Source organism: Urocitellus parryii, chromosome 13 (genome assembly GCF_045843805.1).
Source record: "Urocitellus parryii isolate mUroPar1 chromosome 13, mUroPar1.hap1, whole genome shotgun sequence".
Taxonomy (NCBI): domain Eukaryota; kingdom Metazoa; phylum Chordata; class Mammalia; order Rodentia; family Sciuridae; genus Urocitellus; species Urocitellus parryii.
The window spans coordinates 46,944,301-46,971,134 of record NC_135543.1 but is presented as its reverse complement, the minus strand read 5'-3'; the positions used below and the strand labels follow the sequence as shown (position 1 = coordinate 46,971,134).

Sequence of the window (26,834 nt, the reverse complement as noted above, 5' to 3'; positions counted from 1 at the left end):
AGCTCTGTCTCCTGGTACTGGAGGGTTAGTGCTGGCAACGTGAATCAAACAGATATTTTCATTTTCCTAACGTTTGTTAGAATTCAGAACAGTGATGTTGGGAAACATCGAGATTTTTATCGCTACTCCACTGGGACTTCTGCTGAATTCTTTTTCACTAGAGTGTCTTAAAGATTCTTTTTCAGTGACTATCTAGTGTTCGCAGTTACTGTCTGTTGGCAACACTAACCCTTTAGGCTTCGGAAACCATGGGAAAGCAAAGGCCACTCAAGGCCTGAGCAGTCATCAGTACTCTTAGCGGGTACATTGTAAAATCGCTGTCATTATATGGGTCAAATACAGCCAAAGAAGAGCAATTTCCTATGATTTACGTTAATTTCAGGTTACAGTGACATTATTTAGAGCATTTAGCTAAGAAAAAAATTAACCCAGAGTCGTTTGTCAGCCTTTTTATGAAAAAATGTTTTTCAGATCCTGACAATCTCCCTCTACACAAATTCAACAGTTGACAAAAGGGAACCCATGTTCATTAGAAACGGCTTCAATGACCTGTTTCGTTTTCTGTGGTGGGACTGAGCACCTATGTGTTCTCTTAGTTCACACCCACCAAGATGGGAACCCCAAAGCTAGTGACAACCTCTCCCTGAATCCAAGAGAGAAAATATACAGAAAATTGTCTGTCTCCAGCCACCATGAAGCAATCAGTGGTCTAGAGTGGTATGATGGTGGTTATCATGCCAGTGGGAGTGTTTAAAGTGTGAATGTAGCAGATTCCAGGGTAGTAGATTCAGTGTGCAATAAATTATCATTTTTTAATGTATCTAATATGAACTATTAGTCCCCCTTCATCAGGACTGAAAGGACTTTCAAATTTATTTATCCTGGGGTATCCTTCCCTCCTGCAGGATCATGTGAAGGACCCCGGAGCCTTCTGTAATCCCTAGGACACAGGGAGCACCACCGGTCCTTGTGGTATTCTTCAGCACTGTCAACACCCCACCGCTCCTACCCCCATTGCTTTGGGCAGGAAAGTCCACTACAGCGTGCCATGTTTGGACTGGGAGCTTCTGTTAAGGCTGGGAGCTCTATTCAAGGATGGTGATGGAGTGCTGAGCATGAGAACCCCCTGGTCATTATTTCCCACCCCACTGGGGGAATCCTGCTGGGTCTTGTCTCTAGGACATCTGACAGTCTCTTCGGTGAGCTGGGGCCTATTAGGCAAACATGTCCTGAGGACAACAAACAAAAAAAAAAATGGCCAAGCCATTTTGGGGAAGAAAAATTAAGAGACCAGATCAGAATCAGAAATGTGCCATTTGTGACTGTATTGTCTTGCCAGGGGAAGGTACCGTTCATGGCAGCCTCAGTCCTGACAAGCACTAAGATAATCCAATGTGGTACATATCATCCACCTGTGGCTGTTTTACATTTCAATTAATTTACATTATCTGCTTTATCACTGCTGGAACCAAAAGACCTGAAAAGTTTTAGAGGAAGAAAAGATTATTTGGGGGCTCACAGTTTCAGAGGTCTCAATTCATAGATGGCCAACTTCATGGCCCTGGGCCCATGGTAAAGCAGGACATCGTGGTGGAACAGTATGGCGGAGGGAAGGAGCACAGAGCTTGGTACCAGGAGGCAGAAAGAGAGAGCTCCACTCAATAAGGACAAAAAGCACATCCCCAGGGACCCACCTCCTCCAGCCACACCCTACCTGCCTACAGTTACTACCCAATTCATTAGGGGATTAATGCACTGATTAGGTTAAGGCTCTCATAACCCAATCATTTGTACCTCTAATCCTTCTTGCATTGTCGTGAGCTTTTGGAGGACACCTAACATCCAAACCATAACATAAATATTGAGTTCCTGAGGGGCTGGGGCTAAAGCTCAGTGGTAGAGCACTTGCCTTGCATGTGAGAGGCACTGAGTTCGATTGATCCTTGGCACCACATAAAAATAAAGGTATTGTGAAAAAAAAATTTAAAAATTGAGTTCCTCAGTTAGCTGATCTTTTTCCAAGTTCTCACTTGTCACATGTGCCCAGTGACCACCACATGGGACAGCACAGATGGAGTTCTGGTGGATAGTGCTGGTCTGTCCTAGTCTATATGTAATTTCGGGTGCGGTTGAAAGTGGACCCATGGGTCTTACTTATTTCCTTACGCTTGGCCCCAGCTGCTTAGAAAGTAGAATGATGTAAGTGAAAAGCCAGTGGGAAGTAGTGACTCCAGCAAGTCACACTAATTGTCCAGATCGGTTCCTCTGGGTAGGTGTGGTAGAGCCTCGCCCAATCCTCTCTTTCATGTCCCCAAGGCCCTTGGACAATCCACTGGGTCTGCAAATCTTTTAAAAAGGGTTTGGGGTTCAGCTCCTGGAGAGAGGACTCTTAGGTTTAAGATGAGCACATAGAGTATATTTTCTGTTACAGCTTCATTTCCCTTGAGGGAAGCACCGAGAAGCAGGGTGTGGGGTGAGCCATGACTGGTTTGCTTCTGTTCACTGGGATCTGCACCTTTAGCCGCAAACAGACAGCTGGCCTCCGGGATGAGGCTGTTCAGGGAAGGCTGTGAGCAAATTGAAGATAAATGAAGAGGGGTTCAATGAAAAAGCACCCATGTTTCATCCCATCTTTATAAACCAGTACTGGAGAGACAGACTACTCCTGCTCAGTAAATAAGTCCTTCAGTGTCCTTACCTGTGACATGCTGTGTAGACAGCCTAGTGCTCCCCTGGGAGTGCTCTTAGTTCAGGCTGGCTTTAACATTCTCCTTTCCCTTGGCCTTCTCATCCTGAGAAGATCTTCCCTTCTCTTCTATTAATTTCAGCCCTAAATGACGTTCTCTGAAAACAAGGAGAAAATTGGGAATTGGGAATATAAGACACACATTGCTGGCTTCGGCTTTAGCAAACTTTTAGCAAAGTCGGAGTGCGTGGAACTGTGCCGAGGTCCTTTACTGAAACCAAAGCCTGCTTTTCTGTACCAGCACTGCTGCTGTTGGTCCCCTCGGTCCCTCCCCACCGTGCGACTTCTGCCTCCTCGCTTTGCTCAAGGTTTTTCTTTGTAGGCTTTGTAGGCATCCCTGTGTGGATGCTCTGATGTGTTCATGTCTCCATCCTTAATTGCTTTCCAAAGGCTTCTAGAAATTGCCCTGGGTAGCTTAGTAGCAGGCAGAGCAGCAGGTCTGGATGGTATGGACAGTACCTGGTGGCCTCACTGAGCCCCACTGTCCTCTGGCCTGCTGGGTCTTGGCAGCAGCGAGTTGAAGGTGGGTGCAGTGTGTTTGGGTTTAAATAATCCTGGGCCTCGTAGCCCTTGGGGAGCAGGGTCCCTGCCAGAGGGGACACGTGTGGAAGATTTCAGACACGTGGAAAAGGGCTTCCTTCTCAGAACGTGTTTAGAGCCCTCATTGGGGTGGCTTGCACCTTCTTGAAAACACTGACCATTGCAAGACTTACTGTCCTTTTCTGTCCCTTAAGGGGCAGGTTGGCTCTTTAGAATGACCTGAAGTCTTTTACACGCATGGGGTATGGGTGGAGGAATGGGAGAAGCGCTGATTAAAGTAAAATAAATAGAAAGAGCGAAGACTTGTGGGATGGGTGGGTTGGTTGCTCTTGTCCTGTGGCTTTGGTGTTGTTTTGAGCACACTGATGCCATCGCCTCCTGAGGAGGATTGCTGCACTTGCTGGGTGCCGAGGGTCTGGGGTGTTTATTTTGAAAACTATCTCAGATCAGACTCTGCATTCTACGTAAGATCATTCTACATACGGAAGGGCACAGATGAGGACAAGCTGTGTGTCCTCCAGCTTTGAGAGGGGCGTGCCCCGTTCTCCCCACTCCCACTCTGTCCCTCTCTCTTTCTCCTGGTTACCTTTGGCCAGGAGAGTCTCCCTTTACGTCTGGCTTGTTCTTACTTGGCTTCTCATTCCCTGAATACGGTCCCTCTGCCCAGATCACACAGTGAGGAGGCTTTCAGTCTGAGGTGGCTTTCCCTTACCAGCACCCTGGGTCATAGAGACAGAGGCTGGGAGACGGTCCCCAAATGAGGCAGCAATTTAGAGTCACCTGGGTCACTTGAAGTGTGGATGCCCAGGTCCTCCCCATATTCTCAGAGGTCCCCGAGTGACTCTGATGTGCAGAGTTTGAAAAACTCATCAGGAAGGAGGATCATCCTTTGACAAAGCGAGCAGTGGCACATGAGGGTAGTCACGGGAAGCCCATCTTGCATCTCCAAGGCAAAGCAAATGTACTAGAAAGAGCATTGGGCACCAGACTAGTCCCTTCAACGTATTATTATCCCGGTGGCCTTGGCAAGCCATTTACCTGCTCTGAACCTCTTTCTTTGCCCCTCTGTAAAATGGGTTAACAATAGTAATGCCTGTCTTGTCCCTCCAAGTTTCCTTACAAGTGTGTGTGTGTGTGCAAGTCTTTGAATCATGTGGTGTTGTGTAAATGCTTGTCGTTTTACTGGGAATTACTGTCTAATAAAGAAGATACTGCCTTGTCAGGCTGCCTAGAAAATGAGTGAGGGTGACAGTTGTGCTTCTCATTCATTGCCAGCAGTGAAACGGATGCCTGTTTAGGAGATTTACTTCTCCTGTCTGGTAAAGGAGAGGTGGCCTCACTAGCTTTAAAAAGAACCCAGCAGCAGGAGCCCGAGAGGCCCAATTGTCCCGGATGCTCAGAGAGCATTCCCTTGGCTTCTCAGTAACTGGCCTTCTCTGAGAACGTAGGGCCCCATGCTGAGGAAGAGGTGGCATTGGTCGCCTCCAGCTTCTGAGCCCAACTCCCATCTGCAGACTTTGTGATCAATTGGATTTCGTTTTTCCATGTAAATGAAATAAAATGGAGTTGCCCCCAGAAACAACCTCACTGTGAGGCCCCCAAGGAAGGACACCAGGTCATCCCATCCCATCCCATCCCCCAGGACCCACTTGGTCATTTTGTCAGTGTGACTGTGGTGTCTCATGTAGTAAACATCATCATAGTTCTTTGGGGTGCACACAAAAGCATTTTTTTCCCTTTGGCTTGTACTCCTCAGGGATCTGAAGTTGGATGGAGGGAGGCAGTCAGCAGGCGCCATGAGCTTGAAAGAGATCATTGGTCTTGAAGGTGTGGAGCTGGGTGCTGACGGGAAGGTAAGTCCACCTGGCCCTCAATCACCAGGGGCAGGAAGCAGAGGCAGTAAGACTGAACCTCACTTGTGATGGGGGGAAGCAAGCTCTGGGGGCAGATTCCTGGGCACGTGATACCAGCCCACCCCAGCTCTGCCACTGTGCACATGGAAACCCACCAAGCTGTTTGAATAACCGTGTGGCGGAGTCCACTGGGCATGTGTATTTTTCTGTCAATACTGTTGACAACTGAGTGTGTAACACAAATACCTCACACACTCTGCCCCCCCCCATCCACAATACATGGATATTCCAGGATGAAGTGGCAGTTTGAACATACTCACTGGTGGTGTAAGCAAGCAACATTCCAACTACTAGAAGTTTTTTGGCTTCTCATGGTCCCAAGGGGCCAAGAATCCCTCAACCTTAAATGGTTTCAAGCTGGGTTGAAATCTGAGGAGTGAAAGTTGAAAATGAACTTGACCTGCATGCACTAGGTTCAAGCCTCCCAAAGCCTGTGTTTCTTTGGGGAAACCATCCCAGAATAGTTCCAACAGGGGAAGCTTCTGGAGCTGTGAATGACCTTTGCCCTCCTTACCCCCAGGTTAACTGGTCACTCCTCTACCTGAATGACAGGAAACCTGAGCTCCAGGTAGAGGTAGGGTGCAGTTCCCCAGGCAGGAGAAAAGAAATGCCTTTGCTCCACCTTTATTCCTCAGGAGGGAGGGGAGTTGTAGAGCTGAACATCACAAACAGCGTCTGCTGAGGAACATAATAGGAGATTCTGTGGCCTGATGTGTTCTGGAATCCTGCCAGATGGGTTATGAAAAGCAATACGATGTGTCGGACATGTTAACATTTCTGCCACAGAATGAGAATAGTCCTACTAAGTGAGCTCTGTTAAAACCATGTTACACCTCATGGCCGCTAAGGTGGAATTTGGGCACAGATTTGGCGTGTGTGAGTGCCAAAATTTTTTTCACTTTTCAGATCTCATTGGATTTTAGAATTGCAAGTTTTAAAAAGTAGATCTGAACTTGGAGGAGCCACATATCTTGGTCAGAATGCAAACCTAGCATTGCCTGGGAATAATCACTAGTTTGTCTGTCTGTTTACCTTTTAGACAGTTTCTTATACCCAATTTCTGTTACCCACAAATGCCTTCGGAGCCCGGAGGAATACTATAGACTCCACCTCCTCCTTCTCCCAGTTCCGCAACCTGAGCCACCGCAGCCTCTCCATAGGCCGGGCCAGCAGCACCCAGGGGAGCCTCGACACAGGTAACTTTGGCCCTTCTGCTCTGGGTAGTTTGTGACAGGAGATGCCTCAGTTTACAGTGTGGTCTGTGTCTCCCTCTGCACGCTGGAGGACAGGTGCCCCCAGAAGACCCTACTTTAGGGAAAACGTGATCTCAGGCCATGTAGGCCCATAACCAGGTGACAGGGGATCTTATCTCTAGATGTCACACTTGCCAATCCTGTAGGGTCTTACCTACATGGAGAAATGCTAAAGTCGCATCATTTAGAGCTGTTTGGGTTTCCCCGCTTCTGGGGACCACTTGGCTCCTCATTCACCTTTCGCCTGGTTACAATCCTGCATTGTCACAGTGTGAAACTCTGGAGTTCTTTTGTTCGTTTGTTTTGTTCTTTTTTCCTGTTTATTTTCCCCTAAAATAATTGGACCCTGAAGTACAGAGTGAGGGTGATATTTCCTTTGTGGATATTCTCGCGAGCAAAGTTGGCAACTGAAGGAAAATGTGCATGTCCCAACTATCCACACAAACCTTAGTAAGGATGAGCATGAGGGTACCAGTTCTTTAAGAAATAGCATTATTTCTACTTTCAGAGAAATTCCAGGTGAGTGTGCAGATCCCTAGGTCAGCCCAGCCTCCGCCCTCACGTCCCAGACACCTGTGGTCTTTTACAGCTGTGTACCCTGGTGGTTGCTCTGGTTTGAGTTGCTCTGCACACAATAGCCTGCCCAGAAGCTTTCATGCTAAGTCATGCCTCTTAGGTGGCATGACATGAGTCTTGTAATTTGGCCTGCAAATTTAGAAAATGAATCTTTTCAAGGCCACATTCTGTAACCTGCAAGGGCTCTCTGCATCTCAAGTCCTATGTAAAGATTTCTACACTTCTGGGTCAGGAAGATTAATATATAATTTTCTAATATGGAAGGAAAAAAGAGAGAATGGTAAGAATTTGCTGAACCCTTTGGCAAGGGGCTACACCTCATTGGCATGCAGAGCCGTCTGCTAAAAACCAGAGCCAGGAATATGACACTGAGCCAAATTCCCTGAAAACTGTCTTCAGTGACTGTACTTGGCATTCTCCTAGCTGCCTCTGCCTCAGAGAGTCCAGGGCCCCTAATTATCATTTTGCATGTGATCTTCAGGTAGTGACCTGGGAGACTTTATGGACTATGACCCAAATCTCTTGGATGACCCCCAGTGGCCTTGTGGCAAGCACAAGCGAGTTCTGATCTTTCCTTCATACATGGTGAGTATTGTGGGATGGATGGATGGTTTGTTCATCCCCACAGCCACCTGGACTGGCTTGGAGGTGGCTTGCTTGCATTCACAGACTGGGACTGGGGACTTTATCAGAAACTGCTCTGCCTGGAGCATCTCCTGGAAAAGTGCTAGTGGTGGTTCCCTACAGAAGGACCAGCACCTTCATGGTATCCAGGAATCTGGTCACCTAGCCTGTAAACACCACTTTTAGGGGGTTGAGAAGGCTGGGTGGCCAATGTCTGTGAAAGCCACCAGCTCAAGTTGGGGTCCCTCATCTCTGAAGTAGCATGGCCCAGCTTACACTTCCATAGGGGAGGACCTAGCCCATCCCTGAAAGTGCCAAGTTCAAGTCCAGCTCTGTTTGGATTGCCTCACTGACTGCAGGCTTCCACGTGCACTCAGAGCAAACAATTGGCACCAGGTTGGGGATGACAGAATTATCTCTTGGGAAAGTGAAAGTAGGACACTGTGGGTGTTAGATGCAAAAGCTTTCCTTGCTGTTTTTATTTCACAGACTCTTCCTGTTTTTCCCTTTGTTATACTTCTGGTTTCTGCTTTGGGCTAACCACCTTTCCCACCACCAAGGGCTACTATTTCTCCTGACACCAGGGGGAACTTCCAGGGTCCCACATACTTTCTTTGGGCAAACCTGCCCTGACTCCAAGGCAAGCAGAGCCCGGCTGCTGTGGGAGGAAGGGAGAATTAGGCTTGGGGAAAACGGACTGACCAGGCCTGCCCCACACAGCATCAGCGGCCTGGGCACCAACCCAGAATACCCCATCTCTCCCTGCCTTCTGGCACAGCAGGCCTAGCTCAGCACTTCCTCCTCTGGTTCACTTCCTCCTGTGCTGTTCTTAGGAGCCCTCACCTCAGCATCAAGTATCCCAAAGGTCCTTGCTCTGGGCTTTCTTGTCTGCAGACCCCAAAGCACAAACCAACCCCGTGTACTCAAGGGACATCCACATCTGCACTTGGAGCTTAGAGTTTTCAGCCATTGTCAGGAAACCCCTGGAAAGTACCCGGCCAGCCCTTGCCAGGTACCTTCAGCATATCTCTGCTTATATTTGGCATCTCTGCAGAGGCCATTCGGATGTGCCACTCTGAGTCAGAATGGATTTCCAAAGGCATTTAGTTTAAAATTACCCTTAATCCTAGGCCTCCGCTCTAGGACACATTTATTGAACAGTCTAATAAAGTGTTCAATAAATGACCAGAGCCATGGCCCTGACATCGAGGAGGGAGCAACTGGAAATCTGCCATTCCTGTAAGAATCCGGTTTCTTTCTGTGGTGCACGGCTTTATTGATTCAAGTTCACTTTGTTGATTGAGTAACTTAGGCAAGAAACTGTGGCCCAGAGTCCAAGTGAGGGTCACAGTTGATGGTCATGGTTGGACAGGCAGGAAATGGATGCTGAGGCTACAACTCCTGGCCCGGGGCTCTGTTCACTTTTCTGGGTCATGTCTGAATACCGATTGCTGGGCTTTGTGCAGTGGATTGCTGACCCAAGGGCAGGACGTAAAGATGGTTCTTTGGGCAGTTTAACAGAGTATGAAGTGCACTATGGCCAGCAGTGGGGTCTGGCAGGGACCTTTCCTGTGGACATGTCATGATAACATTGACCTCCCCTTTGACAAGCCTGCTGTGGGGCTGGTGCCAGATCCAATCTTCTTTTTCCCCCTTTAAATTTCATTGTGCACTTTGATGTCCTGGGCTTAGTATATGTGTGTGTGTGCTTGCACGTGCACACGGATAATTCTTCCTCCTTAGACAGTGTGTTAGATGACCTGTCAAGTCAGCATATAGGTCCTTCCTCCTCATTTTATGTTCCCAAATGGAACATTTTTCATTTCCTCATGTTGGCTCCACAGTTTGTGCTTCCCGTAAGAGTCCATGTTTAGAGAATGCAGTTGCTCATGAGCTGCATTTAATGGTCAGATCTGTAAGACCTCTTTGCCTCCTAACTATAGATACTGGTACTTTGATAATGTGGGAAATCTACTTTTAAATGTTATCATCCAAGTTTGTTTTCTGGGTTTTTTGTTTTGTTTTGTTTTTTTCAATGCTGCAGACTGAATCCAGGGCCTTACACATGCTAGGCAAGTGCTATACCACTAAGCTATAGCCCCAGCCCTTTTTATTTTATTTTGAGTTGCCCAGACTTGGCCTGGAACTTGAGGTCCTCCTGCCTCAGCCTCTGAGTAGCTGGGATTACAGGCATGCACCACCATGCCCGCTGTTATCTAAGTCGATGACAGTATGTATTACAAAGGGCCTCAACCCAGCTTCCCAGAGACACCCTTCCTAGAAGCAGGCATGGATGACAGGACTATTTTCTCAGCATTTGCACTGAACTTGTAGGAACAAGAGTACAGGGGTGGTTCTTTGTCTTTGTGTGTTTGCTTGATTTTTATGTTGAGTAACAGGTACAGAATTTACCCATTCAGCAAATTTGTTGGGGCCCTCATATGTGCCAGACTGGGTGTTTTTAATATCCGGTGGAGAACTAACCAGCCATAATCCCCATTGTCGTTAACTTTAGAACAAATGGGGAAGTCAGTCCATAAAGGGGAAGACAAATCACTGTAGCCGGGAGGAGTGTGTGGAAGGAACCCACTTGGACAGGCAGTAGGAGATTGGTGGAGGTGAATTTCCCTGTGGGAAAATCCTGAAGTGTCAAAGAAGTTGACTTTGTGTACATACACACACATGCGTGCAGGGAGGTCAAGGCCACAGAATGATGATCCCTACAAACCTTTCTCCCCCCTTGTGGCTCCAGGCTCAGGGATGTACCTGTATCGGGCTAGTGACTCTCAAGGTGGGCAAAAGCTAGAGGGTATTTGAACCAGGTTGCTGAAAGCCCTCTTTGAGTGCCTGGGGCACATTTGGCTCCTAAGTGGGTGTGGGAAGCTCTAAGCCAACAGACCCTACTTGGGTCTGCACTTTCCCTCCCTAGATGCCCCCAGCTTGTGAAGCAGGCTCTGGCCCACTCTCCCCAGGGCTTCCTGCTGCCACCTCTACTTGCTGATGGGAGCAGGCCCTGGGGACCATGCAGCCTCATAGTATTGTTGCCTTATCCTGGGTTTCTTGGGTCCTGAGGCTGCTGTCCAGTCTTTCAGGAATGTCCTGTTCTTGTGGAATTTCAGGCTATGGGATGTCCCAGGGGCCTCTGCAGAACCAAGCACCCCCTCAAAGTGATGAGCTAATCCTTTACCCATCTAATTCTGTGGCAGCTGTATCAGGTGTAGTTTATATTCAACCAAATGCACCCATTTTAAGTGTACAATCCCATGAATTCTGTCACCACCCCGCTATTCTAGACAGGACATTTCTGTCCCCTTAGCAAATGCCTTCCTCCTGCCTCGTCCTGTCCACCTCCTCACTAGGACAACTGCTGATCTGACTTGGCATCATAATTGGTTTATCTACCTATTCTGGAACTTCGTGTAAAAGAGATCATAGGCTATGTCTTTTTTTTTTTTAATCCATCTGCTTTCTCATTTGATATCTGTGAGACTCACCCAGGCATGTCTATCAGTAGGTTTTTTGATTGCTGAGTGGTGTTGGATGTTCCCCTGTTGATGGACATTTGGGAGATTTCCAACATACAGACATTATGAGTGCTGTTGCTATGAGCATTCTCACACACGTCTTTTGTGGGCAAATATTTTCATTTTTCCTGGGTAAATATCTAGCGGAGAGATTCGAGTCACATGACATCACCCAGCCAGGATATAGTCAGATGCATATTTTCATTGTTTGAAAGGCCACTCATCACCACAGTTAGGGCGTGCCTTAGAGTTGGAGAGTTCCAGAGGTGAAGCGCATCTACAGAGTAAAAGTGATATCTTTTTAAAAGTGGCCTTGAACTTGTAGTGACATTTGTATTTTCAAACTTGGATCTATGCAGTCATTCCTGCTAAGATCCATTGAGAAAGGGCATAAGTGAGATTTCTGAACTTAAAAAGAAAATCCCCAAGCCAGGCATGGAGACCGAATTACAGCTATTCCTGTGGTTTGGACTTTGGGTTTCTAGAAGGTGACCACAGGACATGAAAGTACGTTGCACCGCTCAGCTGCATGCAGGTTCTTGTAGGGCCTTAGTTAATGTGCTGCCCAGGAGGGCAGGAGGCCTTGAGTCAGAACCGGATGCTTCCGGCCGCTGCAGGGCCTGGCATGTAATTAGGGTTTCACTAGAGAGTTATTATTTATCATTAGAACCTGGCAGCTCATGCGGGTAGTGGTTTTTCATTGTTGTTTTTTTTTTTTTCTCCCTTTATGGGTGTGGAAAGCAATTAAGAGAAGAAAGTGACAGCGTTGAGGTAATGCCAACAAAATGAACTCGACTTGAATGGAATTTTGGATCCCTTTCCCTTCTCAGAAAGAAATCCCTCTCATCCTGCTTTGACACCAAAAAAGGGGAGGAAGGAAAAAAAATTATCCTTTATGTGATACCTCTGCGTCTCAAGAGTGCATCTGTAGAGTCGATCTTCATGATAAAGTGCCTGTTCTTTATGATAGCAGAATCTCAGCACTCCCTCCCTGCATCCCACAGTGTCAACAGACAATGTCTGAGACTCGGGTTTCCAAATACAGTGTGAGATGCTGGCAGTGGGAGCTGAACAACTCGACCAAAGGGCGACTCATTCAACCTGCCATGTGCCCCTCATGTGTACATAATTTTTTGGTGTCATTGTGGCTTTGTGTTTCATTAAAAGTTGTGTCGATGACTTAGGCAATTATGTACCTACCTGCAGGGTGGATTTGCTGGAGAATTATCGCAGCTGGCACTGGGGTCCTCCGTCCCTTGCAAGGTCCCTTCCAGGATGCTCAGGATTCATGGTGCCTATGGCTTACTCTTTGGGGGACTGGCCACTGTGACAGAAGCGGTGCCAGTTACAAAAGTCAGATTGCTAGTGCTCTCCAGAGGCTCCATCGGGTGCCTGGGCAGCAACTGAGGAGCAGGGTCTTGGAGGCCTGCCAACTTTAAGTGTGAGAAATTAAAATGCCTTGTTGGGTTGTGGTGGGGGGTGGCTGTTGTTGTTTTTCGTGTGGCTTTGAGCAACAGCATTATTAGATATAATTCATGTAGCATACAATTCATGTCTTTGGTGTACAGTTTAGTTGGGTTTTTTAGTATATTCAGTTATGTGGCCATTACCACAATCAATTCCAAAACATTTTCATCATCCCCCGGAGAAGCCCCCATATGCTTTAGTAATCCTCCTTGGTCCTGTTCTCCCAAATCCCTCGGCAGCCCCGTGTCCTGTCTCTCTGGATTTGTCTATTCTGATGTTTCACATCATTGAACTCATACAATAGATACGCCTGGCTTCTTAGCAAAATATGTTCCAAGGTTCATCCATGTTGTATCATGTATCAGTAATACAGTATTCTTTTAAATCATTTTTTTCTTGTAAAAACAGTCCCAAGATGTGCAGCATCTGCTCACTTCCTAAGTATTTTTCTTGGATTTTTGGTCATCATTTTATAATTTTGAACATGACATTCTATGCAAATTTGGCTCACGTCTGTGGCCACGGTTTAAGAAGCATGTGTAGGGGCTGGGGCTATAGCTCAGGGGTAGAGTGCTTGCCCAACACATCGATTCTCAGCACCGTATAAAAATAAATAAAGGTATTGTGTACATCTACAACTAAAAATATTTTTTTAAAAAGAAGCATGCGTGTTGAAGTACATCCAAATAACATCTGGGTATGTGTGAACTCGGGCTATAGCCACCTGGTGTCATCACAAGTGGGTAGAGACACTACCCCAGAAGTTCTGGAGCACCAGATGAATATCCAGAAGATACCTGCCACAGACTGAGCTCTATACTGCCCCATGTGACAGCATCAACCTCAAACCATTTCATGTCGGTGAGGAATATTAAAGGGCTACTCCCCTAAAGGGATGGGAAGGAGAGTCCATTCAGGATCACATTCTTAATTAGAATCCAAGGAGTAGAAATAGCAAATACAGCCCCAGGCTGTGTCAACGGCCTGCTCATTCCTATAGTTTCCTTGTGATTTACTGTCCTCCTAGGGAAAGGGACTCAATGCACAGGACAGCTGAAATGCCCATCTGTTGGTGGTTACATAGATTTAGTCCAGGGCCGCCCCCTGCTTAATTAACCTGAACAAGCATCAAACATCTGCTTTCCCAGTGCCCAGCTGAGCTGGAAATGCTGATGGCTGGCGGTCAATTGCAGGCAAAGCAGAAGAGCCCTGATTTTGCAGGGCTGCAAGGAGCTGCCCAGATGGTTGCCTTGGATGCCTCCTTCCTTTCACAAGTGTGGTAGGGCAACTGAGGCATGGAGAGGTGTCTACCTGCCCCAGATCACCAGCCAACTCCTAGGGTATAAATAGCCCTGGGGATGGAACCCAGATCCCTTGGAATGTTCCTTTCTAGGGATTAGGAGTCTCTGGTCCCCAGAGCAGAATCCGCAGCAAACACATCTGTTCAGAGGTGCTCATAAATTCCTATGGAGAGTAGGGGACAAAGGTCAGAGCTCTTCCAGGCCCTGAAGCGGAGGCATCTTGGCTGCTTTTATCAGAATCAGACCAGCAACCTATCTGCTTTGAACCCCTGACCTCTCTAGAATTAGTATTGCGGTATATGTGCCCGTACCCGCTCACATTGCACCCCAACCCTACCCTGGGAGGCCCTCTGTTCCCCACATTGCACCTGGGGCTTAATTCAGTTCCTCGGCAGCCCTTACTCCTTTTGTGATTAGTCAAGACTGTTTTTCTGAAAAACAAAGGGTGTCCCAGCATCTCCAGGATAGAAGTGGTGGACTCTTCTGGCTAGATAACTAAGTCATGGACTTTTCATTTTGGTATCTTGAAGGGATTCATGGGTGTTCACCCCACCCCAGCCCTTCCTAACTCTGCTTCCCATCTCCAGTGGAGCAGGCTGGGCAGGGCTTCTTTGTGGACAGTTTTGGATAGTCTCCTCCTCCCAGCTGACCTCCCCCCCTTCCCCTTTTTGCAGCTGTGCACAGGCAGCTGCGAGAAAGTGCATTCAAGTGACCTCTCCAAGAGCACAGTGACCTCTTCTACAAAAAAATGCAAGCACCGCAGGGCCAGAGCTGCCCATCCGTCTCCTAGCCAGCTCTGCTTTGGCTACAGCTGCAGGCCAAGAGGAGCCCTTCATCTGGCAAATTTTGTGGTCTGGAATTAGGTGTCAATGACACAGACTGTCCCAGACCAGGAAGGAGCCACAGTCTGCTTAATTAGCACTTTGATTTATAATAACACACTCTGGCAAAACTCAGGCATTGCTAATTTTTATAACTCCTACAATTCCACTAGTAGGTGAGCCTAAACAAGGCAACAGCTTCACGTCTAATTGATTCTCTCCCAAGCCAGAAAGAAAGGCTAGGGGCTGGGAATCCCTGCCTGTAGCTCGAGTTTCCCAGTACTGCCTCTTTTTCATGACCACGGCTGGAAAGAGAGTGGTCTCCCACATGGCTGAGATGTCCAGCCTCTGAGTGTTATCATATGGCTCCCTCAAGATGTCCAGGACTGTGCTGAGAAATCTCAGCCTGCTGTGCTCCAGATACTGGAACCTGGGGTAAGAGGCCAATGGGGACATCATTTCTCAGATACCTGAAGACATGAGAGGTGGACCTGGTCACAGGGTGATTTATTTAGTACCAAGAATTTGGCCTGTTTATAACCTCAACTCTGGATGAAGGCCTTGTCTGAGCAAGGGTCTTGGGGCAGATTGTTACTTTGGGGGCTGCTGACTCTGTTGTTCCAAATGAGTATCCTGTGTGCTGAATGTGAGCCACCTCCTGAGCAGATGTCCCACAGCCATCAGCATCTAGCAGATGATGGAGAAACCAGAGGAGGAAGCCTAAGCCCAAATGCTTAAGCAGTTTGCCGGAGGCCACCAAGATACTGCACAGCAGAGCTGGGTTTAAACCCAGAGGTCTGGCTCCTGAGTCAGTTCTTTCCCATTGAGCCACATCTCGGAGAATCGGGGACACAGAGAAGGGTGGTCATGGCCAGCAGAGGAGGCAGGGAAGGATGCTACCTATGAAGTCCTCTGTCAGACCAAGGCTCAGGCCTTCTGTGAGGGGCAAAGCTAGGCTCAGTGTAGAAGCCGAGGGTCAGGGTCCACCGAGCTGCACAGAGTGCATCATGAGGAGTTAGTGGGCAGAGCTGTGTCCCCCCAAAGATTTCCTAACCCTCCACTACCTTAGAATGTGTCCTTATTCAAAAGTAAATTAAGATGCAATCAGACTGGAGTAGGCCTCATAATCTCACATGATTTTGTCCACATAAGGAGACAGAGTCATAGAAGACAGCCAAGAGGGACAGCACCATGCAAAGGCAGAGGTTAGAGCAGTGGCATCTACAAACCAGGGACAAGCAGGGCCCACCAGAAACTCTGAGCAAGGAAGGTCTCTACCCAGAGCCAGAGTTTCTATTTCAAGATTCTGTTTTAGAAGGAGCGCGGCCTGCTCATACCTGGATTTCAGGTTTTCCGCCCAGAGACTGAGAGTCCATGCATTGCTGTCATTGCCTAGTTTGTGGTCATTTGTCACAGCAGCCCCAGGAGACTAATAGTCACTTCATATTCTCCACCAGCCTCCAGTGCTCTGATTGATAAGCATGATTTACCAAGGCCATGGGTTGGGCTGAGTTGGCATTCAGGAGTTATTCTGAGGCTTGGACTCACCAGGAAATGTGTGTCAGAGATAGGGGGCAAGACCCCCAGTGGTCTCCAGTGACCTGACGACATTTAGACCTCCAGGGGATCAGACACTCTCCTCTTATCCTGTTGTCCCCAGGGGTAGTGGCCAAGACCGTCAATGGAAGTATCGAGTGTGTTGTTTACCAGTTTAGTTGCAGAACTCCATATCTACTCTTGCTAGTTTAAGAAGAAAGGGGTGTGTTGCAGCTGGGTAGATACCGAAGAGTTCAGAGATTCATTAAGGAGGCTGACAGAACAGCCCAAGTCAAAATTCAGAAATGATCCCCAAGCCACCCTGCAGAAACTTGCATTCTCTGGGATCAGGACTCTGACTCCTGGCTTGGAGGGTGGCACTGACCACGAGCCCCAGACCCACGCTGTCCTTGTTGTGGTCTGTACCCGCAAAATGGACACCAGGCTACAAACTGGACTCCAGGACTTCTCCCTCAGTGCATCTTGGCAACGAAAATGACAGGTGTGTAATCTCTCCAGTCCTGCCTTCTCATACCAGAGCATTCTAAAGGGAAAACTGGAATCATTTTGGGGGCTCCTAAGTACAAAGTCATAGGGAAATAGAACTGTTAGCTGTCTTGCCCTTCACTATGGACATCCAGAGCTTATTGTTTCATGAAGGCGAGTCACAGGAAGAGCCATGTGCGCAGCGGGGTGGCTTAGCAGGATGAGCCTGCAGAAGCAGCATCACAAGCTGAACCTGGAACAGGTGCTAGTCAGGCGGGGAGAATTGGATGTGCAGCTCCCTGGACCTCAGCACGTAGAAATCACCTAGGAAATGTGTCTTGGTGCAGAGAGGGACCACATGTTAAGTGACCTTCTCTGTGTTGCCTGACACTGGAGTGGAAGCCACCAGGCTACTACTTCAGCCCTCTCTATGGTCAGCCAACTTCTCCAGACCTCCCAAGGGCCCCTTAAGGTGGGAGCTCCTCTCACTGCCCATTCAGTCTGGTCAAGGAAAGAAAAGCCAGGAGGACTGTTGGTAGGGGGAGTGGATTGTGGGAGGATGAGTTGGAAGCAACCAGTCTGGAAGACCCAAGTTCCCAGCTCTGGCCCTGTCTGCAGCTGGCTGAGGTCGGGGTGAGCCTCTTCACTCTGAACCTCAGTTTCCTATCAGGTGGGGTGGGTGGGATACATTCACAGACTTCTCTTTGGGTAGTGGGGCCTTCTTTCAAGAGAACTGTTGCAAGGATCTTCATAGAAGCACTGTCCAGGTAGCTGCTGTAGTTGCTGCAGGGTGGGATCCAGGCCTCCCATTGCCTCAGACATTTCCATGGAAACCAGTTTTAAAACTCAAATGATCATTACAGAATGGGGTATTCTTGCTCAGGACTCATAGGGCTTCTGGCCCCCGACAAAGGCAAGTGACACTTTGCTTAAACCTGCTCACATCATTCCAGTCTCATGGTTTTTGTCCACAGCGGAAGAGCAGAAGGGCCCTGTCTGGTATGTCAGGGTACCTAGATGGTGGCATTGTGCTGGGTATTCAGGATACAAGGACTGGCTGGTGGGCCCAGCTGGAGGCAAGCATGGTAGATGATAACCCTCTATCTATCCTGCTTTCAGGAATGGAAATAAAAAGATCTATCTATCTATCCATCTATCTTACATCCTATTCAATCCAGAGATGTTTTTTGAGATGAAATTAAGTGGTTCTTGAAGCAGGAGGGAGGCAAATCCTTCTTGGAGAGCTGCCCCAGGGCGGTGCCCACTCTGCCTGACCTTGGCAGCCAGAGAGGCCTCCATAAAAATTCCAAGTGCACCTCCCCTCCCTGCCACACAGTGCAAGCACAGATGCACATGTCCAAATACTTTGATCAGAGTTGGATTGCCACTTCTCAAAAAGCACATCACTGGCGCATAAGAGAATGGACATGTCACGGACCAGCCCCAGGGAGACCCTTCCTGATCAAGTATCAGGAAGAAGATGCACTAAATCTTTGTTCACCCATGTGTTACAAAACTCTAAGCCAGGTTGGGAGTTCATATTGGGACCATTTGCTTTAATTCTCCAGAGAAGCAGAGAAGGTACCATTAAGATCCGTTTGAATTGGGATCTATTAGCTGTTTGCATGCTCTTGGCTGTAAACTACCACCAGAGACATTCCATGAGCTTGTTCTAAAAATCAAACCAAGTATCTCATACATGGAAATGATCGGAGAAAGCCACCAACTTTTGTTAGAGCCATTAAGGAAACCTTGGATGTGCTTTGCTGGCAGTGGGCCATCCTTGGGAATGGGCCTTCACATCCGAATTTGCAGCTGCTGCTTCCTCTGGCTTTGCTTGGTGAAGATTCTTGCCATACAGTCAGCCAGAAGGGAGCCAGCCCTTGGCAGGCATACAGTGAAGGAAGGATGAGACTAACCAGGGAGCCCAGCAAAAGACTGTTTAATTGACAGTTAACTGTGCAGGGCACGGAGGAACAAGGAAGACTAGAATATTCAGAAAGCGCTCAAAGGAGCCAGTCTTCAGGGATGAATAGAATTTAGAGAGCGGGGAGGAACTCAAGTTTCAAGGGACTGTTAATAATAGCTACCATTATATACATACAATGGAATGTCATTCAGCCTCTTTAAAAGAAAGGAAATTCGGACACATGCTGCAGTGCAGATGAACCTTGAAGACGTGAAGGGAAATACATAATTCCACTTACATGAGGCAGATGCACAGAGAAAAATGGTGGGGTGATGGTTGCCAGGGCTGGAGGGAGTAGATGGGGAATTAGAGTTTGATGGGTACAGAGCTGCCCTTTTCAGAAGATGAAAAGGTTCTGGAGGTGGAGGGAGTCGATGGGTGCTTAACAATGTGAAATGTACTTAAAGCCACTAGACTTTACACCTAAAAATGGTTAAAATGGTAAGTTTTGTACATTTTCTAATTTTTAAAATACAGTTTATGCATTTATGAATGTCAAAAATGAACCCCACTATTTTTATAACTGTAATGCCCTAGTCAATTTAATACATTTAAAAAACAGTAACTAGCATTTATTGTGCTTGCTGTATGCCAAGAGCTCTTGACTTCTCACACAGTTCTCCAATGGCCATGTAAAGTAGGTACAGTTATTGTTTTCATTTTACAGACGTGCCACTTGAGATAGGATGATTAAATACATCTTCCAAAACCTGCAACTGATGAATGGTCTGCTGCGGATTGAACCCAGATCTGTGCAAGTTCAAACCTGGTGCCTTTAAGCACCGCACTGTGTGAACCATAGGTTGAAATGCAGTAAAGAAAGACTCCCCTCCCTCCCTCCTGATGGTCTACAGGCTAGTTTTTTTTTTTTTTAAAGATGACTCTAAGTAGGATGAGGTGATTGATTTCCTTTCCATAAGCTTCCAGAAAGCCACTGTCCCTCCTGGATTCAGCAGAGACCCTAATTGTGGCTCTAATCTGAGTTTCCTCATTGCATCACATTTTTGGAGTTGTAAGTTGGCTGTGACTTGCACATCATTAGTTCACAGGACCCTTACTTAATGAGTGACCTGTGTTGCTTTATCTGTTACAGACCACAGTAATTGACTATGTGAAGCCCTCAGATCTCAAGAAGGACATGAACGAGACCTTCAAGGAGAAGTTTCCTCATATTAAGCTGACACTCAGCAAAATAAGGAGGTACGGGAAACTTATGTTACCTTAACTCACCTTGAACTTGCCCTTCTAGCCTCTCTTCCAGCCCGCATTAAGCTCATGCTTTCTATGATGGTTTTTTCTGTTCTTTGAGGAATGAAGCATGGTCACATTCAGTTAAGGAAGAAAAAAAAAAAAAAGTCTTACAGCTGGCTGACTCGTGCCTGGATGTGGTGGGAGAGTCCAGAGAGCCAGGACAGAAGGCCAAGCTCCAGACCTATGATTGACACAGATCTGGAAGGACCTTCATTCAGTGAAAGAAACATTTCAGGCTATGTGCATGCAGTGTGCCAGCTCAGTGAGACGTATATTTTGAAAAACAGAATGGGTGACATTCAGTTCTCTGGTTTCTCAAGTATATGCAAAGCCAAAGAGAAAAGGGTTAATATCTTAGGGAATGGGATAACTTTATCTAAAATCACTTTCCCAGAGATGATAGCTAGGACCTGTATTTAAGTAGTCACCAAAGCAGCCAAAAAAAAAAAAAAAAAAAAGACAAGCTGTATTTCCCATGTAGTTGATTAGATCAACCCTATGGTGACCCTGGCTGTCAGCCAAATAGTTAAGGTGACTGACCCTGCTGGGCCAGAGAGGAGCTAACTAGTGTCTGTGTGCCGTGATAGCATGATTGCAGGTGTTTGTGCATACATGTGTATGGTAACAGAAGCTAGGCTACACAGCCATGTCATGTTGGAATATGTGCCAGTATGTATTTATGCGAGTGTATATCCTGATAAGATTTGATTCTGGCATGTTCCAAGCCAAAGAACCCCCCCATAAAAACTTTGAGAAAAATCAAGTATTCACACTTTGTCCGTTTGCTGGGCAGCTTTCCCAAGGACACTGGTTGATGTGCTCTTAGGCTGACTCCTTTTCTGTCCTAGTTAATGAACATAACTGATATTTGGCAGAGTTGAGACCAAGTGCCTGATTTATTTCTATTATCATCCCTGGAATGAGCACAGTTCCCCAGATGGTGTCCCTCTTTGACTCGGGATAGCTCCGCCCTTAGTTTCCAAGGGGACCCTCAGATATCCACGTGTGTTCAGTGGGGTCCTTCTACGTTCCACGTCATGTTCGTTGGCGCCCTTGCTGGCCCCTCTGTCTGCCTGGCCTGCTGCCTGTCTGTCATCCTCCTGGAAGTGGCGATTTTTGGCACTGGATCTGGGGCAAAAGTGAACATGGTCTGGGCAGCCAGACCAACCAGGGAGGGTCCAGACTCCCAACTGTGTGGCCTTCTTCCACACATAATGTCACCTTCACACTTCTGGGGATCTAATCCCATCCCACATCACCCTCTGGGCATGAAAGAGAGAAGATGCTTTCCCGATGGAGTCATCCTCCTCTTTGGGGGTCCCCTGAAACTCTTGGGTTCTAGTGAGATTCTCCCCTGCTCTCTTTGTCTAGTCTGAAACGGGAGATGCGGAAACTTGCCCAGGAGGACTGTGGCTTCGAGGAGCCCACGGTGGCCATGGCCTTCGTCTACTTTGAGAAGCTCGCCCTCAAGGGAAAGCTCAACAAGCAGAACCGGAAGCTCTGTGCTGGAGCCTGTGTGCTGTTAGCAGCCAAGATCGGAAGTGACCTCAAAAAGCATGAAGTCAAGCATTTAATTGATGTAAGTAGCCTTCATCCTGGTGGCCGGGGGACACTTACTTCTACACAGCTAAGGGCCATGAAGTTGACCTTCCCACAAGCAATGTCAGATGCCTTCTACTAGGCTCTCTTAGGATGGGGGGATGATCTATTTGGACAAGACCAAAGAGCTCCCAGCATTGGGTAGTATCGTCTTTTCTTTTAAAGGAGAGTCTCATCAAAGCAAGAAAACACTGATCTCCTAGGGTGAATGCATGAATACCTGTTTTAAAATTCAGTGTAGTAATAGGAAATTTGGGGAACGGGAAAGCCAACAGATCGGGAGACAAATGCCATTGAAAAGATAGGTTTATTACTCACAGTTCCCAAGAGGAGGGGTGTCTTAGGTTGGGCTACCATAGCAAAATACTGTAGGCTTGATCTCCTAAACCACAGAAACTTATGTCTTGTAGTTCTGGAGACTGGCAAGCCCAAGGTCAAAGTACCAGCTGCTTTGATTCCTGATGAGGGCCCTCTTCCTTACTTGCAGGTGTCTTCTTGCTGTATCCTTAGTTGCATAGGGAGAGATAGAGCAAGCTTTCTGGTCTCTCTTGTAAGGACACTGGTCTCATCATAAGGCCTCTACCCTTAAGATCTCCTCTGAGCCTAATTACTCCTAGAGGCTTCACCTCCTAGTATGGGGTATGGGGCACCCATGGATTTGTGAGAAACACAAGCATACAGTCCAGACAGCAGGCATGCCACAGCCATGGGAGGCCATGCTAGGGAACACCATTTTTAGTTGAGAAGCAAAGGGAAAGGAAAAGAGCTGAGGTAGGTACTTGCCCATCTACAGTCAGCCAGTCCAGAAATACTACATGGAAAATTTCAGAAATTAGCAATTTGTTTTAAATTCTGCACGCTTCTGAGTATCGTGATGAAATCTCACTCTGTCCCACTGTGTCCTGGGACATGGGTCATCTCTTTGTCCAGGATACCCACGTGGCATATGCTACTGCCCATCAGTCACTTTGCCATCTGATTTGCCAGGTTGACTCTCCCAGTGTCACAGTACTTGTGTTGACATGACCCCTAGTAGCCTAACGCATCCCAATGCCTTCATCACTGGTCTTCATCTCATCACAGAGGCATTATATCAATTCACACCACAAGAAGAATGAGTACAGGACCATAAATAATTAAGATCACATTCACATAACTTTCACTATAGTGTGATTACTCTATTTTACCAACAGTTATTATTGTTAATATCTTACTGCACCTAATTTATAAATTCAACTTTTCCATAGGTGTGTATATATAGTAAAAAAATAATAATAATAATCTATAGGGTTAGGTATAATGTGTGGTTTCAGACATCTTTAGGGAGGCTTAGAACATATCCCCCATGGATAAAGTGGAACTACTCTATACCTGTGTATATATTTTTGTTGAACTAATGAATCTTGAGAAATATTAATAAAAATTATGATACTGTTCACATCATAGTTAAATAATATGCCACACAGCAAATGCTGATAGTATTAGTGCAGAATATATCAGTAATGGTTTAAAAAGCTATTTGCATTAGCAATAAACCTAAGTCAGCAGAGAGATCAATAAAGAGGAGGAAAAAGTAAGGTATGGGGGACTGAATTAAGTATATTCCATGCTTTTATAATTATGTCAAAATGGATTCTACTGCCATGTATAACTAAATTTTAAAAAAAAGAAAAAAAGCCCATCTCAGTTATAATCTGAGTGCAAGCAACAACAGCTCTACTGGTGAGATTTCTTCTCCATTTCTAATGCCATCCCCCTGCAGTTGGGTGGACAGGCAGGGAGCCACAGCTCACATACGTGACATTGAAAGTAGGGCAGCCTCACCAGGACTTGAGGCCCTGTGGGTAAGATGAAAAGAATGAATTGCAAATAATCATCTCCCCGCATTCAGAACTTAGGTGTGGTTATTATTGTTGTAGGTGATGGGCTCCGTTTTAGTTTTACTTCTAGACCTGAATAACTTAGATGTAACAGGGTGGTGCTGGAGTCTCATGTCGGTTTGCTTCTCAGCACTGCAGTCTGCCACCCTTGGACAAGTGATTGACCTCTTGGAGCCCGTAAAATGGAGATCAGTGCAATACCAACCTTGTGAGAGTCTTAAGATTAAATGAAGTGATGGGACCTATGTGAGCCTCCTGGCAGACCACAGGCCACCGGAACTAATGGCAGGAAGTGCCGTCCATAGCTCCCCTTCTTCTTCCAGAGCCTTGCTTGTAATAGGTGTGTGGTTTGAATATGGTTTGCCCCGTCTGAACCTCATGTTGAAAATTTTTCCCCATCTCAAGAGTGTTGAGAGGTGACGGTGTTAAGAATTCATGCCTGGGCTGGGGCTCAGCAATAGCACACTTGCCTGGCATGTGTGAGGCACTGGGTTCGATTCTCAGCACCACATATAAATAAAATAAAGGTCTATTAACAACTAAATAATAATAATTATTATTATTATTCATGCCTTTCTCTTGGGAATTGTTCTTCTTAGAACTAGATTACTTACCACAAGAGTAGCTCATGCTAAAGCAAGGCTGTCCCTCATTTGCATGTACCTGCTCACCCTTCTACTTTCCATCAGGAATTGAAGCAGTACAAGGCCCTCAACAGGTGTGACCACCTGACTTTGTACTTCCCAGCCTCCAGAACTGGTATTTATAGTGACCCAGTCTCAGGTATTCTGAAAGCAACAAAAAACAGACTTGTAAGTTTCTCTGTAAGCACTCACTAGCTGATGGATAGGGAAATTGCACTTGGAAGAAAACCCCTTAGATTTTAATTTTAAAACTAAAATGTCTTAATTTTATTGCAGAAACTGGAAGAGAAGTTCCGGCTCAATAGGCGAGAACTGATTGCCTTTGAATTCCCAGTGTTAGTGGCCTTAGAATTTGCACTCCATTTACCAGAGCACGAAGTCATGCCACACTACAGACGCCTGATCCAGAACTCCTAGCACAGGGCCCAGCAGGGTGAAGGACCATTCCTCTGAGCGCCGTGGAGCAGAGTTCACTACTGGAAATGCAAAAAATAAAACTCAAAAGTACCAAGCTTCTTATCCTCGTCATAGTTTTCGCAGAGAAGCAGTACTGGAAACTTCACGGAGTCTTCAGTCTGGCTGGCCTAGAAGAGTGTGAGCCATTCATTACACAAGCAAGTGAAAAGAAGATTCATGCTGAGGACAGCAAAGGCCCCTACCTAGCAAGAACTCAGCTGCCTCCAAGGGGCTTCCTGCCAGGCATGCACACCTTGCCAGCGTGACCCTGGGCCTTCGCTCCAGACCCGTTCCAACTCTGAGCACGGAGTGCTAGAGCAGACGAGGGAAGCAGATTTGCAGAACTGAAGGAAAACTTTTCTACCCTCCCTGTGTCAAAAGAGCGTGCCAATCTATTTTTGTATCAGCCATTGGAAGTGCACTTTCCTCCGGGGGCATGTGGATGTGAGTGTGCAAGTGTCAGAGGTCCTGCGTCAGCCCTCAGCCCCCAAAGTCAGTGCCACCCTCTGCAGAGCTGACTTGGGGCAACGATTTCTGGGTGATTTCTGGTTAAGAATCCCTCGGTTCCAGGTTGGCATCTTCTGCCCTTAGGAAATGACATTGTTTTTGTGACTGCTCCTGCCACATTCGGACAAAGACTAAGTTCTCAGTGTTGGAGGAGTCGCAGAAAGGTGTGGAGTGTGGCTCTACCTTCCTGCCATCCCACTGCGGGCACCTGTCTGGTCTGCACACTTTGCCACTGTGGAGATGGCGGGGGTTGTGCTCCATCGGTCTCGTTCCTGTGCTCTATGTTAGAGTGCATAATAAGCACATTGATTGTGCTAAATATGTGTTTTATAAAAATCCAGTATAGGGGTAAGACGTATGACGTGTTTTGTGGCTTTTGCACTGGGACAGACTGCATTTTGAGCCGTGGTTGAGTTGATTCAGGAGACGGTGGCTCTTGTTGCCATGAATCCTTAGCTCTCAGTGCAGAATTTTAATCGCGACTTGTCCTGATGCTCGGGCATGACCTGTGCTGACTCATGTCACTGCATGGTCACCTTGTAGCCACAAGACAGGTGTCACCTGGCTGAAGAAAGTTTGTAGCCATGTAAAAAGAATTAAAATATTTTGTTTTATATATAGATGTATGTGTATGTGTAGAGACGAAGGTCTCACCAGTCACCTTGGCCCTCTCCGTGGTAAATTCCTCGGCCTCCATCACACACAGGCTGTGGTGGGGTCGCAGACCTGGATCAACCGATATCACCCAGAGAAAGTGGGATGTGGGTAGTGAGGTATATGGCTTTTGTTAGCAGAGCTCAGAAGAATCCTACAGCCCTACAAGATGGACTTTTTTTTTTTCTTCTGTTTCCCAGGCTGGTCTCAAACTCCTGGGCTCAAGGGATCCTCCTGTCTCAGCCTCCTGAGTAGCTGGGACTATAGGTGGGCCCCACCATGCCTGGTTCCTACAGGATGGGGCAAGGGCAATCAAGCAGCAGCTGGTGAGAACAGGGAATAATACTTGGCTTCTAAATCAGTCTTAGGTTTGACTGAGTTCAATCCTAATATTTTGCTAACAAGTTTCCTTGGCCAGAATCAGTTGTAAATCGGTGATTTTGAAGTAGGGATATAATGAACGTGGTCTACTAGTTGAAAGCTAAATCAACTAGTATTTAAGGTGCATATATTATCAATAAAGCAAATTGAGAAGCTCAGAGTGTTCAAAGCATCTCCATCTCCTAAACTACAAAATGCCTTTCAACTTCCTGGTGTCTGTCACCTTGTACTGCTCTGATGAGACGCCTGGCTCAGGTGTGTGGACAGTGGCTATAGGTGGAGAGCCGTTCTGAGAAGAACCTCTAAAAATGACCCAGGGAGACACTAATGACAGACATGGGAGGGCAGCCTGAGACTTTGTGTCATGAAATAGTCCAGACTAATATTCTTGGCTTTGGGGTGATTTGGTTTTTTAGTGTTTATGAGATGGACTTGGAAAGTTATTGGTCCATTTCTCTTTTAAAGATTAGTTTTGAATTTTAAGTTCTATTCTGTGGATATGTGGAGGGGAGAGTTTTGTTTTGATTTGGAAGGGAGGGGCGTCTTCATGAGAATGAAGGCATTTTCTCCTGTCCCCACCAGCTTTCTGGCGGCAAAGGAAGAGAAGGAGGGGGAAGGACTTAGGTCACTCGCAGAGCTGCCCCTGTGACTCAGTGCAAAGCCTTGAGCTTCGGCAAAGATCAAAGAGGATACGTGAACCTGTGAG

At 46.9% G+C, this 26,834-nt stretch overlaps 1 protein-coding gene across 1 annotated transcript in view; it reads left to right on the top strand.

Moving 5' to 3' along the window:
- Positions 1-25,709, top strand: part of Cables1 (Cdk5 and Abl enzyme substrate 1) — a 104,788-nt gene extending 79,079 nt beyond the window's left edge. The window contains exons 5-10 of the mRNA XM_026388063.2: positions 5,043-5,139; positions 6,239-6,395; positions 7,510-7,613; positions 19,850-19,956; positions 21,379-21,586; positions 24,407-25,709. Of these exons, the coding sequence (XP_026243848.2) occupies positions 5,043-5,139; positions 6,239-6,395; positions 7,510-7,613; positions 19,850-19,956; positions 21,379-21,586; positions 24,407-24,547 (814 nt within the window). The 3' untranslated portion in view covers positions 24,548-25,709. The remainder of the gene's footprint in view (positions 1-5,042; positions 5,140-6,238; positions 6,396-7,509; positions 7,614-19,849; positions 19,957-21,378; positions 21,587-24,406) is intronic.
- The last annotated feature ends 1,125 nt before the right edge of the window (positions 25,710-26,834 follow it).